Genomic DNA, 18,081 nt, shown 5'->3' on the forward strand with positions numbered 1-18,081 from the left:
TGGAAAAGATGCAGGAAATTAGCTTGAGGAAGACACTGAAAGACTTCAAGGCAACATATTTAAAGCTAGGACGTATACAGATTAAAGGCACAAAGGCAAAAGAAATCTGTTGTTTTCAGGGTCCTGCCAACAGGATAAAGGAGCTGTGTTGAGATAAGACTGCAGAAGTATGCATGGGCTAGTTAGAGTAACGAGGTGAGGACAATGAGACTTGAAGCTTGTTTTAGTTGGTAAGAGCCAATGTCATCAAGAAAACTGCTTTGAAAATCATCAGAGTTGGCATTTGAATTACTATGACATTACAGAAATTGTCCTTGGGCAGCAATTTTTGCAATTCCATAGTAAGAGAATTTTATTTCAATGCAGACTTTTCCAGACTTAAAAATTCTGTATTTTCCCTATATTGAATACAAAGGCTATGTATGGTTTCACCAACCTTCCTCAGGAGTAAAACCATTTTCTAATGTGTTTTTCAAACAATACTCATGTTTCTCAACTAGAATATTAGTGAATTTCATAAAAAGAATATTTACAAGCTGCTTAGTGATCTACCCTTTATAAGCTTTAATAAATATCAATGTAAAGTACTTTCTAAAATCGACAAGATCTTTTGTCTTCCCCAACCTTATCTATACATTTCTACCACATGAAGATCCATGCATTTTATCTTTTTAAGGTTCTTTGTCTTTTCATAGAATTCTTACTGTAAAATTACATGAGAAATCCTAGGAGCATGCTGCTTTCACACTTTTTGGCAAAGTTCATATTTATTTATTTTTATTTTTGTTTAAATCTTGATTTTATCAAAAGCTAAAAAGGTTTCAGTGAATTAACTTATGAATATAAATTTGTAAAGAAAGTAATGGTAATTGTTTATGTCTGAGATGCCAAAATATGAAAAAAAAAATCAACATGCCTAGATTCTACTGATGCCATAAAATAGTTCCCTTAAAATAACACAAAATTATCACAGGAAAAAAAAAAGTCCTCTCAATAAACAATGAGGGGAAAAAAATGCTATGACAAAAAAGGCCAGAAGGTAGGTAGAGAAGAATATTAACAACAATGGCACCCAGTGAATCATAGTCCTGGTATCCATGTCGTTGTATATAGTCTCTTCCTACAGACTCTTGGTTGGCATGGCTTTCAGTCCATGTGACCTCAGCAAACATGCCATTAAACTGAGGCTTGATAAGTGCTTATCCACTGGGGTTTGCCCTCTGGGAACTCTGAAACCACAACGATGAGACAAAGCTTGGGTAAGAATGACCAGGTGGAGAGAGAGACTTCCCAGGCCCATTAGCTGAGTCACCAAGTGAGCTCAGTCAAGAACAGAAGAAACACCCAGTCAAACCACAGAGTCATGAGACTAAATAATCATTGCTTTAAGCCACTAAGTTTTGGAGTGGCTTATTCTGCAGCAAAGGCTGAATTTGAAAAAGCAGAGAAAGAAAAACAACTAACCACACTGATAAAATTTATCAGTGTTATGATTAAAAATAAAGAAGTTTCTAGAAGAGTAAAAATGAGACAGCAATACACAAATATGCAAAGATACTCTCATAAGTAACAAAAGGAAAAAAATTTCATAGTAGAGAAACTGGTTTTAGAATAAATTTTTAAATTTTCATTAAATAATCTTAATAAAAAGTATTGATCAAATGAATCTGGGAATAGATATTTTATATATATATATGTGTACATATATGTATATATATATTTTTTTCTTTTTTTGAGACGGAGTCTCACTCTGTTGCCCAGGCTGGAGTGCAGTGCTGTGATCTCGGCTCACAGCAAACTCCACCTCCTGGGTTCATGCCATTCTCCTGCGTCAGCCTCCCGAGTAGCTGGGACTACAGGTGCCCGCCCCCATGCCCGGCTAATTTTTTTTTTTTTGTATTTTTAGTAGAGATGGGGTTTCACCCTGTTAGCCAGGATGGTGAACCATATTTTCTAATAGACACAAAAGATGTGAAAATAAGTAACATACAATGATAATGGATGGGAAGATTTCACGATTAGAAAGATGTCAATGTTCCACAAAATAAGTGATACGTTTCATATAATTTCCATCCAAATACCAGTGGAATATTTTTTTACGTGATAAAAGTAGCCTAAGATTAACTTTGAAGATTAAATGAAAATTGTGTAAAAGAAGAATAAGGAGAAAAGATTTGCTATGCTATATCATTATAAAAATATTATGCAAAGGTTCAACAACTAAATTTGCAGAATTTGTACAAAAATAAATCCATAGAGAAACCAAAAACTTGAACATAGATTCTAATATAGATAAGAATTTCAAATATGATAAAGATGATGTTTCAAATCAGTTAAAAAAAAAAAAGACACTTGGTAAAGGGAGCTGGGACTTTGGATTAACATTTGATTAAAAAAATAAAGCTTGATTACCTTACAACATATATCACAATAAGTTTTAGGTAACTTCAGAATTACATATAAACTGAAAACTTTAGAACTAGGAAATAATACAAATATTTATCTACCTTCAGGGTAGAAAAGGCTTTTTTTTTTTAAATTTAAACTTTTAGTATAAAGAGTATGCATGCAGGTTTGTTAATGGGTAAACTGTGTGTCACTAAGGCTTGGGGTCCCAACGATCCTATCACCTAGGCAGTAAGCACAATATCCAACAAGTGGTTCTTCAGCTCACACTCCCCCTCTCCCTCCCGTCTAATGGTCCCCAGTGTCAACTATTCCCATCTTTATGTTCATGTATATTCAACGTTTAGCTCTCACTTGTAAGAAAGAACATGTGGTATTTGGCTTTATGTTTTTGTGTTAAGTTGCTTATTATAATGGCCTCCGGTGCCAACCATGTTGCTGCAAAGGACATGATTTCATTTTTTTTATACCTGCATAGTATTCCACAATGTATATGTGCCACATTTTCTTTATCCAATCCAATGTTGATGGGCACCTAGGTTGATTCCTTGTATCTGCCATTGTGAACAGTGCTATGATGAACACATGAGTGCATGTGTCTTTTTGACGGAATGAATTATTTTCCTTTGGGTATATACCCAATAGTAGGATTATAGGAAAGACTTACAAACATAAAAGTTAAAAATCTTTAAAGGAAAAGATTTGGCTAAATGAAGATGTTTCAATCCTTTACATTAAAAAATTATTAATTAGAAAGCACTTTTTCAATATATGGTTAATATATTTACAACACATTGAGGAATATCCCATGAGAAAACAGGCAAAAATTATGCCCTCAAAATTCACAAAAAAATAATAAAAAGCCATCAAAAACCAAAACTAAGTTCAAACTCATCAATAATGAAAGTGATACAAATTGAAACATGAGTTTCAAAATCTCTCAAACTGATGTCATTTTAAACATTAAGTGTCTGGTGTTCACGAGTATTTCATGAAACAGAAATACATGTTGATGTTGCTGGATGAGTAAGCTAAAACCACTGTATTGAAGAACAAATTCAGCTATGTATGTATCAAGATTGTTAAAACAGGCATATCCTCTGACCCACAATTTTACTTCTAGAAAATTACCTTATCGTTTTCTAAAAGAGGATTTGTTAAATAAAAAATAGTACATCCATAAAATGGTGAAGAACCATTAATATATGTTTCAAAACATATTAACTGACATAGGAAATCATCTGTGATAAAATGCTAAGTGAAAACGCAGGACTCAAGACTACATGTGCATTATCTGAATTTTGTAAAGAGGATGGATACACCCACACTCACAACTACACACATATACACTTGTAAGAAATTACAGGAAAAAATACATCACCATGTTAATAGTGCTTTTGTTCTTAGTGGGATTATAAATTATTTTTATTGTTTTCTCGATATATTTTCTATTTCCTATGTAATAATTATTTTAAGAAGACATCAACATTAGACCCAATAAATATGCTTCTTATATAGTGACCTACTGATATATTCTGAAATGTGAGAAGAAATTTAAAGTTTTCTATGACAGCATCGTTCATAATCCCAAAAAATTAGGAACATAAATGTCCTAAATGTCCATAAAAATCCTAAATGGAAATGATTAAGAAAATGTAACATCCCACTCTGCAGTATAGTATAGTCTTTAAAAATATGTCAGGAGATTTTAAGGATGTTTGGAAAAAGGAAAAGGATACAAATTTACAACTACAATCTAATCTCAGCTATATAAAATGTTTATGGTCTAATAAAAAACTAGAAGGAAATATATTAAAGTCTACAGCTCTGAATAATAGGATTGTGGATCATTTTATGCTTATATTGTATGCTTATATACACTTTGGGAGGCAGGCGGATCACTTGAGGTTAGGAGCCTGAGCAACATGGTGAAATCTTGTTTCTACTAAAAATAGCAAAAATTAGCTGGGCATGGTGGTGCACACATGTGGTCCCAGCTACTTGGGAGGCTGAGGTGGGAGGATCACTTGAGCCAGGGAAGTTGAGGCTGCAGTGAGCCAAGACAGTACCACTGTACTCTACCCTGGGCAACGGGAGTGACAGCGTGTGTCAAAAAATAAATAAAAATAAAAATAATTGAATATTTTAGAATGACTTGAGACACATTTAATATGTTAAGTAAAAACAACAGGATGCAAATATCTCATATTTTTTAAAAAGGCAATTGTAACTTTTACATGCAAATCTCACACACATGAACCCCCCAAAACAATTATTAAACTATAATTCACCAAAATACTAACAATGGTTATCTGTAATTAGTAGAATAATTTAATATTCTTGATATTTTTCAAATTATGCAAGAATATAATTTAATATTCTTATTTTTGAAATTATAATATGCACATACTACCTATATAATCAGAACATTTAAAAAGAGTAATTGTAACTTACCTAAGAATGTTTTCCCATGCTTGACTGTCATAAAATGCATGGCTCCAACTCATTTTGACTGTTCCAACAATGACATTTTGTGAAAATACATCTGATCCTAATTTTCGATAAAGTTCCTCACATTCATCCAAGGGCATATGAAACAACCCCAACATGAAAGCTAATATGGCACCTGGAAAAAAGAATTCTTAGTTTTTATCAGTGTTAAGTTATAGCCCTTATGCTGATAAGATCTCCTGAATCATAGTTTTGGCTTAAATTTAGAGTTGATACTTTCTAGCTATGTCACCTGGGACAAATGACTTTCCTTCTCAGAGCCCCATTTTTTTCAGGTGTAAAATGGGAGTAATAAGAAAAACCAAAATTCATGTCTCTTGTACTGGGTTAACAAATGTAAAGGGATTTACTAGGTCCCAAAAAGGATTAAATAAATGCTCAAAAAGGATTAAATAATGAAAATAATAATTTAAAAATATTTACAAATGTGTTGTTTTACATTAAATTATATATAAGATATGGTAGATAACTCACGTTCTTTCTAACATCAATAAATTACTTAGTTTTAGTCATAAAATATGGTATATTTGACAACTCACCAAGTCACTAAGCAATTCTCCTTCAAGTTAGTCCTAGGAACCAATGTAATTAAAGATATTAGGTACTCTTGGATGTCCTTTTAAACAGCTGATTCCATATCTAGCTATAATTGGTAGGACACACTGCCACCTAGTGTGCCTAAATGGCATAACCATGAACAAAAGAGAAACGGGAGGAGAAATTTTTGGGGTATGGAGAGAGGGCTAGAGGAGGCAAAGGACTATGATCTTAAACATAAGTACTTAATGTTCTCTTCCTTAATGTACTGCCAGAATGCACCACTTCCATATAATAATTACCTGTGCTTACACCACAAATGTAATCAAAGAGCTGATGAACTGGCTTCTGAGTAAGTTCAACTAATTTTCGTAGGGTCTGGAGAGCAACCACGCCCCTATAGAAAAGATTAAAGGCAAAATGACAATTCCTGTTTAAAGAAAAAATAATTTAAGCCGTTGAATAAAACAATCTAAGAATTGCTTTTGTAGTTTATATGCTAACATGAAAATTAAAAATATAAATCAGAATCAGTAAAAATTGCCTGTCCAAATTTTTAGGATTACTTTTGAAAATCTAATATCTAAATGATACAAAACCTACACTATGGCAGCACATTTTAAAATTTATACTAGTGTCTCTCTCTTGTTTTTTCACTGAACCCATCCTTCTGCAAAACAGTATCTTTTTAAATAAGAATAAATCCGGTCAGGCAGCGGCTCTTTCCTGTAATCCCAGAGCTTTGGGAGGCTGAGGTAAGAGGATCACTTGAGGCCAGGAGTTCAAGACCAGCTGAACAATACAGTGAGACCCCATTTCTACAGAAAAAAAAAGTAAAAAGAAGAAGAAATCTGCCCAAATACACTTCTTAAGAATGCCAAAAACCAACAAACAACTAAAGAAGAATACAAAGATATGCCAATATAAAACTGAAAAAAAAAAAACAACTCTGGAAAACACTTAAAAACTCACTCACTGGTTTTGGAAGCCATACCTTGGTTTCTTCTCTTACTAATATAGTTGGTCACCTATGACTCTATACATTTTTAACTTACATATTTCACCAGTCAGATTTTTGTTGTTGTTGTTTTTTTGAGACTGCCCAGGCTGGAGTGCAGTGGCTCACTAGACTCCCTGCAAGTGCCACCTCCTGGGTTCACATCATTCTCCTGCCTCAGCCTCCCGAGTAGCTGGGACTACAGGTGCCCGCCATCACGCCTGGCTAATTTTTTTTAAATTTTTTTATTTTTAGTAGAGACGGGGTTTCACCGTGTTAGCCAGGATGGTCTCGATCTCCTGACCTCATGATCCGCCCACCTCGGCCTCCCAAAGTGCTAGGATTACAGGCGCGAGCCACCACGCCTGGCCACCAGTCAGATTTTTAAGCTCCCTTTTCTTTATTCATTTTTAAAAACTTTCAATAACTTTAGGATAACCCTCTACATTAATGATATATTAATTAATGTTGCTGACTTTGCTCATTTCTGAATCCTTGCCAACAGCAGTTAATAGCTTCATGAATGAACGCGAAACGATGAAAAAGCTTAGGAGATATAGACCAATTGAGGGTGTACGTACCATGCAAACTCTCATGTGTGTATCATGACAATTTTTAACAGTGGGAGAATACAAAAAAACGATGAAAAGCTCTATTCCCAACACAAGGTAGGGGGTAGGTAAGTCCTGGAACACAAAGGTAGTTAGGCACCAAAAAATTTAGAGTGTCAAATTGTGCCTTGATAATGTTAACAGGAAGTAACTAGAAAATTCTGTAAGATTAAAGTAGAAAACCAAAGATGCTGATCTTTTAAATACAACAAATTATGTGGATTTGAGGAGAGTTAAGAAGATGTCTTATGAAAGAGATACATTATTAATTCAAGGCAAGATGATGAATTAAATGTAATGGATACAATATATTTAACAATGACCTCCACTATCACAAAAAGGAAATAAAATAGGCACATATATGTTCACAAAGAAAAATATTAGAAGAAAATTAATCAAAATACTAAAATAATCTTAGAGTTGTGAGCTATGGTTTTAGGGATTTTTTTCTCTCTCAGGTTTTTCTAACTACTCGTATAATTGGGAAAATTAACTATTTAAAATGTTGTGTTCATAAATTCTGCATGAATGTAAATACATATATATTTGCCAAGTTGCCACAGCTGTCTATGCCTACCACTGTAGGTTCTCTTATACCAAAGAAGTAAAAGATAGGGTTTTTTATTTCTTCTCTCAAGCCCTCATACATTACTGCTTTCCACACAAACCTCCCATTCAGGCTGCTTTCCCATATTCCCCTAAACCAAGTTTTCTCAACAGCAGCACTGCTGACATTCTGGGTTGGATAGCCTTTGTTTTGCGGGGCTGTCCTGTGCACTGTATCATGTTTAGTCACAACTGTCCTCTTCAAACTAGATGAAAGTGGCAGTACCCTAGTTATGACAACCAAAAATGTCTCCAGACACTGCCAAATGTCCTTTAGGGGGCAAAATCACCTCCAGTGGAGAATTACAAATCTAAACCTAACTTCATCCTAACCCACCCCTAGATTTTCCCAAATTACCTCACACTGATTTCCTCCTTATATGACTAATACAACTCTTATTCTACAAGATAAACTATTTATTGGATACAAACTTCTTTTTCATCATGCTTGTCTGACCTTAAACAGACATCTGAATGTTCTTTAATTTTCTTCCTTCCTATCTCTACATAAATATAACTTCTTTAAAAAGAAGTCTTGGTCCTGAGCATTCTTTAAAATAGTACTCTTCCTCTCTATCCCTTTACTTTGCTTTATTTTTCTCCATAGCAGCCAAAATAACATATTTTTGTTTTTCTATTTGTTGTCTTTTTCCTCCTCTACAATGCAAACACTGTATTGTTTTGTTTGCTCACTGTCCCCAGGATCTAAATCAGGGCTTACAACATAGTAGGCACCCAATGTCTGTTAGCTGACTCAATGAATGACACTACCTGTCGCAATTCCCCTGAACTTAATGGCAGAAAGGATTCCTTCTGCTCCTTAGTGAAATGCTTCTACTCATTTAACTGCCATTTTCCTTATTTCTCACCATTTGGAACCAATTCTATGAACTAGAATAATCTCTCCAGTTATCACTGTATCTATATCACATGAATGACATACACCTTCTTAACATTATTCACTTTCTTAAGAAACATCCTCTAAGATCTTTTAAGATTGTTCTCTCTTCAGTGGGCTTTTGACAACCGAGCACTTCTGTATGGATATAATCTTATATTAAATATGTTCAAGAAAAAACTGTCTTTCCTCAACACCAATCTGTTGAGATTCCCTGCAATTCTGTCCCAGTCACACACAGGTTTACACTTAGAGTGATCTTGACCTATGTCTACCATATCCTGTCTCCATGTTTCTTAAAAGTTACTGGTATTGGCTGGGCGTGGTAGCTCATACCTGTAATCCCAGCACTTTGTGAGGCTGAGGTGGGTGGATTACCTGAGGTCAGGAGCTTGAGACCAGAATTGCCAACATGGTGAAACCCCGTGTCTACTAAAAATACAAAAGTAGCCGGGTGTGGTAGTGCATGCCTATAATCCCAGCTACTTGGGAGGCTGCAGTGGGGGAACTGATCACTTGAACCTGGGAGGTGGAGGTTGCAGTGAGCCGAGAGCATGTCACCGCACTCCAGCCTGGGCAACAAGAGCAAAACTCCATCTCAAAAAAAGTTACTGGTATGTTTTTCCTTCCTCCTGCCTTCCACTGCCACCATCTGAGGTTAGCTTCCTTCTCTCATTATTTACTCCTTCCTTCATATTGATGTCAAAGTATAAAGGACTCGGGTGAATAGAGAACCAAGGAATTTAACAAAACGATACAGGGTAGTACTTGAACATACAGAAGAGTGGTTGGCAAGTTGGGTATACCAAAAAGCAAAATCAGGGAGGTAAGTTAAAGCTAAGAACAATAGGCAGGGCATGTACTATGAATTATGAGGTAGCAGTAGGGATGGCAGGGAACTAGAGAATGAGCTAGAAGATTTTGGGGAAAAGGTTTGAAAAACCAAGCCAAAAAATCTAACCAACAAGTTGGAAGAAACTAGATAAACAAAGACTTGAGTAGGAAGCATGGATGGATTACCAGTAGTAAAAATAGAGCTTAAGAGTGAAATTATCTCCTTCTGAACAAAGAATGAATTTATTTCTTATATAGCACCAGAACTGGCATCTCCAAGTGAAGACATCAGAAGTCAGGAAGTTAATATAGCCTCATTTTGCAACCATCACTTTATCAAGTGACTAGTGGATATATATGGGTAAGATAAGTGTGATAAAAGAAAGCTGGCTGGGTGCGGTGGCTCACGCCTGTAATCCCAGCACTTTGGGGGGCTGAGGCAGGTGGTTTATCTGAGGTCAGGAGTTCAAGACCAGCCTAGACAACATGGTGAAACCACGTCTCTACTAACAATACAAAAAATTAGCCAGGCATGGTGGCGGACACCTATAATCCCAGCTACTTGGGAGGCTGAGACAGGAGAATTGCTTGAACTTGGGAGGCAGAGGTGGCAGTGATATGAGATTGCGCCACTGCACTCCAGCCTGGGCAACAGAGCAAGACTTTATCTCCAAAAAAATAAAATAAAATAATAAAAGAAAGCTAAAATTATAAAACACTGTCAAGATTTTATGAGAATAATGGTTGATAGGCTTCTAAACTACCAAAAAGGTCTAAAAAGGTCAAATATAAAAATAGAAATACTAAAATAAAATAAAATAAAATATGAAAATATAAATACTAAATCAAACCAAAGTAAGAATTGAAGTATATGTCAGAGTAGCACTTAGATTAATTACAACAATTTCATGTTTTATTTAAAAAATCTGATTTTATAATGATATATCAAATCATTTTTTTAAATTCCTAAAGCTGAATTGAATCTGTAGTTTTTAAGAACCATGTTCCAGCTGTGTGTGGTGGCTCGTGCCTATAATCCTAGCACTTTGGGAGGCCAAGGCAGGCAGATCACCTGACGTCAGGAGTTCGAGACCAGCCTGGCCAACATGGTGAAACCCCATCTCTACTAAAACTACAAAAATTAGCTGGGTGTGGTGGCGGGAGGCTGTAATCACAGCTAATTGAGAGGGTGAGGCAGAAGAATCACTTGAACCTGGGAGGCGGAGGCTGCAATGAGCTGAGATTGTGCCACTGCACTCCAGCCTGGTCAACAGAGGGAAACTCCATCTCAAAAAAAAAAAGAAAAAAGAATCATGTTCCTAGCCTTACCTTGTTCCTCCACCATCAATTGAGAGAATTCGGATTCCTCTCCCTTTCACTGGATCCACGTAGCCAATTAGGGCCAAAATTTCTCTAACTGCAGCCTGAAGAGTTTCATCCTTAGTTTGTCTCAGTCGTAATAAATATGGAATAATTCTTTCCTATATTGAGAAAAAATATACTTTATTGCTTTTGTCAAATCAAGACTGAAAATGTATGATTATTATTAACCAATACCTGCAGTTCATCACATGACAATCAAGGTGACAGTGTTCATTACTTTCTCAGTAATCTTATAAGACAGATTAGTTTTTGATATATTAATGTCAATTATCTAGATTATATTTGTTTTAATATTGGGACAAAAATTAACCTCTATTCAAATATTTTCATTAAAAGGTGTAATACTTAACTAAAGAAAATATAATTTACTTAATTATAGAAATTCACGAAGTATTACAACAAAAGGTTAACATTATAAATTTTGTATAATATTTTGTACAAATCCTGAGATTAAGACTCTAAAACGGATTCATAGTAACTACTAGAAGTTAAACTGTTATTAAAAAGAAATAATGAACCATCTTATATACATTGCATAGGGGATTCAAGGGTGCCTCATAAAGGAATAGGAACAAATGTTAACAAATAAAATGGAGGTAAGAAGGTAAAAACAGGCTACTACAATTAAATAATCAGTTTAAATAAACCTGAGACTTCAAGATTCTAAGCACTCAACATCATATTGTTGATCACAGACAAGAGCTTAAATCCTAGAGTTCTATGTTGCTTACCAAAGATTCTCTAGCTTCTGTACACAGAAGCATCTTACATAGTCAGTACCCCAGGTTTAATGGAATGGCTGAGTGGCAGCTATAATTCTGCTGTGTAACCTTCTGTAAATCAAATAACTTTCCTAGGTATCACTCATTTTGTTTCCTTTTTATGATCAATCAATCTGAAATACTCTAAATTCTTTCTCAATATTTTTTCCCCTAATGTTGAGCTGTGAGGCCCCACTAGAGGAACTTGAGCAATGGTGGAGAATAATGCAAATTTCCAGTTCCGGTTAAGATGAAACACTGTGTTAGAGATCAATGCTCACATTAAGAACAAGAAAATCTTGATGAAATACAAGAAAAGCACCATCTGTTTAAAGGCATCAGACAGAGAGCTGCTGAAGCAACAAGAACAGATGGAGCCAAGAATCTGGAGAAGGAGTAATTGCTAGGAAGTGAGCTGGTAAACTATAGCTTTTCTTCCCTTGAGGCATTTGCTGATTCCAGGAAAAAGTAAAGGATGAAAAAATTGAGTCTGAATCAGACAGAGGGCCCCAAATAAACGACAGAGAAACCAGCTGATCACTTAGCATCTAAGGGGTTTGGAGTGAAAAAAAAAAATAGAAGACCTGAAGGGCTTCAAACACATGGCTAGCTTTACCTCAAGACATCTGCTGAATTCTAAAATCAGGAGGTGTGAAAGGCGAAAGGTAAGCTGAAGACCTGTGAAAATCAGAGTGGAAGGCTTTGTATTCTTGAGATTTTAGGATCCAATGAGGTGGTGGTTAAGTGAACACACCAGGCTCTCAACTGAAAGCCCCAGAAGAATATGCCCTAAAATCAGGGCAAAAGAGAGGTCTTACCCAAACTGTAATACAGCCTTGATCCAGATTTGACCGTAACTCAATTAAGGCTATCTGTGCTCCACTCAAATGCTAAACAGAAGAACAAATAAACCCTGGAAAAATATGTAATTTGATAGAATCTACAGCCTATGCAATTTTTCAAATTTACAATCTCCAGCGTCCAGAAAAACTATAAAGCATGTGAATCCAGTACCGAATGACAAAAACCAAGAATTGATGTTCATATTAGAATAACCACAAAAAGATGTCATAGCCTGGAAACTCAATAAACACCCAGTTCACCCTAAATTGTTCCATATATTCACTGCAATCCCACCATGTTTTTCTGTTTTAAAATTTTTTTTGTAGATAAGCTGATCCTAAAATTCATATAGAAATATAACATGTCAAGAATAGCCAAGCCAACAATATTAAGAAGAAAAAGGTTGGAGGATTTATACTACCTAATATTAAGTTTATAAAGCTGCAAAAATTTAGCCAGTGTACTATTAGAGCAACAATAGACAAATATACCAGTGGAACAAAATACTGTATCTGGTCAGGCATGGTGACTCACACCTGTAATCCCAGCACTTTAGGAAGCCGAGGTGGGTGCATCACCTGAGGTCGGGAGTTCAAGACCAGCCTGACCAACATGGAGAAAACCATCTCTACTAAAAATACAAAATTAACTGGGCATGGTGGCGCATGCCTGTAATCCCAGGTACTAGGCAGGCTGAGGCAACAGAATCGTTTGAACCTGGGAGGCGGAGGTTGTGGTGAGCCACGATCACGCCACTGCACTCCAGCCTGGGCAACAAGAGTGAAACTCCATTTCAAAAAATAAATAAATAAAAAATACTGTGTCTAGAAACAGATCCATATATACATCTCATTTATGATAAAGGTCTTTTCAATAAATGGTGCTGAGTCAACTGGATAAGTGTATTTTTTAAGTCAGGACTTCTGCCACACACCACACAACCAAACCTATTCTAGATGAATAGTAGATAAAAGAGTAAAAGGCAAAGCAAGGTTTCAGAAGAAAACACAGGAAAATTTATGTGTGTATATATATATATTTTTTTGAGACAGAATCTTGCTCTGTTGCCCTGGCTGGAGTGCAGTGGCGCAATCTCGGCTCACTGCAACCTTCGCCTCCCGGGTTCAAGCCATTCTCCTGCCTCAGTCTCCCAAGCAGCTGGGACTACAGGTGCACACCACCAAGCCCAGCTAATTTTTTGTATTTTTAGTAGAGATGAGGTTTCACCATGTTGGCCAGGATGGTCTTGATCTCTTGACCTCGTGATCCACCCACCTCAGCCGCCTACCTCAGCCTCCCACAGTGCTGGGATTACAGGCCTGAGCCACGGCGCCTGGCCAAAAATGCTTTTATGACTTTAGGATAGGCAAAGATTTCTTAAACAGGACACAAAATACTAACCATAAAGAAAAGTATTGACTGGGCACGGTGGCTCACGCCTCTAAACCCAGCACTTTGGGAGGCGGAGACAGGCGGATCACGAGGCCAGGAGATCAAGACCATCCTGGCTAACCCGGTGAAACCTGTCGCTACTAAAAAAATGCAAAAAAATTAGCCGGGCTTGGTGGTGGGCGCCTGTAGTCCCAGCTACTCGGGAGGCTGAGGCAAGAGAATGGCGTGAACCTGGGAGGCGGAGCTTGCAGTGAGCCCAGATTGCGCCATTGCACTCTAGCCTGGGCGACAGGGCGAGATTCCGTCTCAAAAAAAAAAAAAAAAAAAACAAATTATAAATTAGAAAAAATTAAGAATATCTGTTTATCAAAAAACACAAGAGTGAAAAGGTCAGCCACAGAATAGGAGAACATATTTGTAAGACATACATATACACACCACACATGACAAGTCAGTTACAACCATAATATACTTTTTAAATTCTACAAATAATGAAGAAAAAGTTGGTCAACCCAACGGAAGAACAGGCAAGATCTGGAATAGGTACTTCACAAGGAAGTATAAACACGGCCAATAAACCATGGAAAAGATGTTGAATGTCATAGCTATCAATGAAATAAAAAATTAAAACCACAATTTAATATCACTTAACACCAAAAAAACCTGCTCAAATTGAAAAGATTTAAAAAGGTTGGGTGCGGTGGCTCACGGCTATAATCCCAACACTTTGGGAGGCCAAAGCGGGCAGATTACTTGACATCAGGTGTTCAAGACCTGCCTGACCAACATGTGAAACCCTGTCTCTACTAAAAAACCAAAAATTAGCCGGGTGTGCTGGTGGGTGCCTGTAATCCCAGCTACTAGGGAGGCTGAGGCAGGAGAATTGCTTGAACCCAGGAGGTGGAGGTTGCAGCAAGCCGAGAACGCACCACTGCACTCCAGCCTGGACGACAGAGCAACACTCAGTCTCGAAAAAAGATTACAAAATAAAGTGTTGGAGAGAAAGTAGAACACAGAGTCCTCATATAATTCTGGTGAAAGAATAAATTGGCACCAGCACTATGCAAAACCATTTGGCAGTATCTACTAATGATACAAATATGCTCACTCTGTGAGCAGCAATAGTACTCTTAGGTATATACCCCAAAGAAACGAAGACCTGTGTTTTCCAAAACATATAACCCAGAGGTAGTACTCCTAAATATTCCCAAACTGCAAACCATCCAAATGTCTAGCAGTAGAGGGAAAAATGAAAAGTATACCCAACAACATAGAAGGTTCTCACAAACATAATATGGAGTGAAAAAAAAAACCAGACATGTAAGAACACATGCTTATCATTCATATAACAAGCAAAAAGAGGCACAACTAAATTATGCTGCTAGAATTCTGAAAAACGGATCAACCTTTTTGGGGACAGTATTTGGAGTGTTCATAAGATTGTTTCTCATTCAGGGTAGTGGTTATATAGATGTACTTCATGTGTGAAAAATCATGGAGCTGTAAACTTATGATTTGTGTTGTTTTCTATATATAACATTTTTATAAAAAGCTTTTTAATAAACCTAAAGGATGTATGAATCCTTGTGACAAATTCAGCATTTTAAAACAGAGAGGGGGAGAAAATAGAACATAGAAACAGGGTGGGCGAGGCCGGGAGCGGTGGCTCACACCTGTAAACCCAGCACTTTGGGACACCGAGGCAGGTGGATCATCTGAGGTCAGGAGATCGAGACCAGCCTGGCCAACATGGTGAAACCCCGTCTCTACTAAAAATACAAAAATTAGCTGAGCATGGTGGTGGGCACTTGTAGTCCCAGCTACTTGGGATGTTGAGGCAGGAGAATCCCTTGAACCCAGCAGGCGGAGGTTGCAGTGAGCTGAGATCGCACTGCTGCACTCCAGCCTGGCGACAGAGCGAGACTCTATCTCAAAAAAAAAAAAAAAGAAAGAAAGAAAGAAAGAAATAAGCTGGGTGAGGTGGCTTACACCTATAATCTCAGTACCGCGGGCAAAGCAGGCAGATTGCCTGAGCCCAAGAATTCGAGGCCAACCTGGGCAACATGGTGAGACCCTCTGTCTACAAAAAATACAAAAATTAGTTGGGTGTGGTGGCACATGCCTGTGGTCCCAGCTACTCAGGAGGCTGAGCTGGGCTGAACCTGGGAGGCAGAAGTTGCAGTGAGTGAAGACTGTGGCACTGCATTCCAGCCTGGGTGACAGAGACTCTGTCTCCCAAAAAAAGAAAAACAAACACATTTAACTTAGAAAAACAAGGAGTCCATAATATTATTTTAAAGGTGTAAAAAAATTCATTTAATCACTGAGGCAGCTATTAAAGCAACACCTTATTTTGAAAACTGGTAACTAAATACAAGGAAATTAAGCATTTCTCTTTCCTTTCCTGTAAAATTTGCCTTTGAGAATACCCAAATAGCTTCAGTTGATGAAAGAAGGCTGTACTTTACAGAAGAATGTCAATTATAATGTAGGAGTAACAGAATTAGACATTGGTCATTCTGCAACTCTAATGAAATTATTAGTTCTGGAAATGATTAGGTTAATGGTTGATGAGATAATACTACTAGCACAACTGTCCAATGAGAAGCAGATTGTCATCACCTTAACCCGGTGGTCATCCTTAGCATTACTAATGGTTGTTCAACTAATTGTCATGTGTGTCTTGATGTGATGCATTATGAGGCACATGACATTACCTACAATGTGCTCTAACAACAAAATGTTTAACTCAATCAAGCCATTATATTTAAATTCCAATGTTCAGGAAATGAAAAGGAAAGAGGAACACTTCAAGTAACATTGAGAAAGAAGGCAAGTACATCCAGAAAGTAAGTCATTCTGCCTGTTAACCAGCCTGATGTCTTGAATTAAGTCAGTTTTAAAGGTGCAGGTGAAGAAGGTGTGGCTGAAGGACTGCATTATATTTTAAGTGACTTGGAGAAACAGTCAGATGCAATGTGTGATCTAGATGATCTAGACTGGGCCCTCATTTGGATCTAATCAGTTACGTAAAGAACATTTTCAAACTGGGTACAGGATAAAGGAACATTTACTGATATAGAAAGGTATACATTATATGCTAAAAAACCAGATTATAAACAACATATACAGAATGAGTTTATTTTGGTATATATGTGCATAGAATAATTTCTGAAGGAATACTGTGGCAGACATTACTAATGTTCACCAACACCCAGTTTGCTTCCCCTTCCAAGCATACAGAAGGTTGTACTTTTCAGGCCCATGCAATCAGAAAGGATAAACAGACTGCGAGTAGAAGAAACCTGTGGCAACTTCTGCTGAAATATTCTTTCCTTGTCATAGAAATCATAGAGGAAGACTTAATTAAAATACAGACAACAGGACAGGATCTTCGTAACCACCACACTGAGGTTCACTGTGCCAAAGAGTCACCCAAATTCACAGTTGACTTTGCATGAGCCAGAAATAAAACTGTTTTGTTAAGTCACTGAGATTTTGGTGTTGTTTGCTATTAGAGCTTAAGGCAGCTTAATCCAATGAACACAAATAAACTCTAATACATTACAGTGGCAATCTGAGGGTAGTAAAAATATATTATTTTTATTTTCTTATCTTTTCTTTTTTCTAATTCCCTACGATGCTTTGTGCTGCCTTCTTTCTAAATGGTCAAAGTTCTTCTTTTTAATTAAAAAACATAATGAAAGGAGACCACCTTCATCACAAACAGTGAAAAAAATTATCACAGACAATTCCCTAAATGTGACTGCCATAAATGTAGCATACAAAATAAGTAACTCAATTTTTTTTAGGGCATTACATATCAGACATAATTCACTGTATTTAGCTACCATAAGTATGGCAGACACATAAAAAAGTAAAATTCATACAGATGTTTTATAAAAATTCTATCATTTTTAAAAAGCTCAACTCTTGATAATAACAAAAAGTTTAGCTGGAAAAGTTCACACTAGAGCGTACATGCCGACATGTTTTACGCAACTTGTCCAGTTCACTGTTTTTCAGATGATTATTTAAGGGAAGGGTGACGAGTTTTTTCAGACTATCTAGACTTTTATTCATAATTGATCTGGATATACATTCCCATCACATTTGTTCATAGTATTGAAAGGTCCTTAGATTTGGGATCAGTTATGCAAGATAAAAGAGTGCTCAGAGTTTCAATTAGCAAGACTATTTAATAATAAACTACAACTGAAAACTACTCAGAAATCCATCAGTAGTACAACTGGCCTTGTAAAAGAGGTTGAAGTGAGCCCCCTTGCCCTTCTGCCATGTAAG

The 18,081-nt window shown here is 36.6% G+C and overlaps 1 protein-coding gene across 5 annotated transcripts in view; it reads right to left on the reverse strand.

Annotated features, from left to right (window-relative positions):
• PNPLA8 (patatin like domain 8, phospholipase A2) overlaps positions 1-18,081 on the reverse strand; it is a 51,809-nt gene that overhangs the window by 20,282 nt on the left and 13,446 nt on the right. For all 5 annotated transcript variants that reach the window (XM_007982591.3, XM_038004471.2, XM_038004469.2 and 2 more), the window contains 3 exons: positions 10,730-10,881; positions 5,757-5,851; positions 4,861-5,032 (listed from right to left, as the gene is read on the reverse strand). In XM_007982591.3, coding sequence (XP_007980782.3) covers positions 4,861-5,032; positions 5,757-5,851; positions 10,730-10,881 — 419 coding nt within the window. The remainder of the gene's footprint in view (positions 1-4,860; positions 5,033-5,756; positions 5,852-10,729; positions 10,882-18,081) is intronic.

The sequence above is a fragment of the Chlorocebus sabaeus genome, chromosome 21 (assembly GCF_047675955.1).
Source record: "Chlorocebus sabaeus isolate Y175 chromosome 21, mChlSab1.0.hap1, whole genome shotgun sequence".
Lineage (NCBI taxonomy): Eukaryota > Metazoa > Chordata > Mammalia > Primates > Cercopithecidae > Chlorocebus > Chlorocebus sabaeus.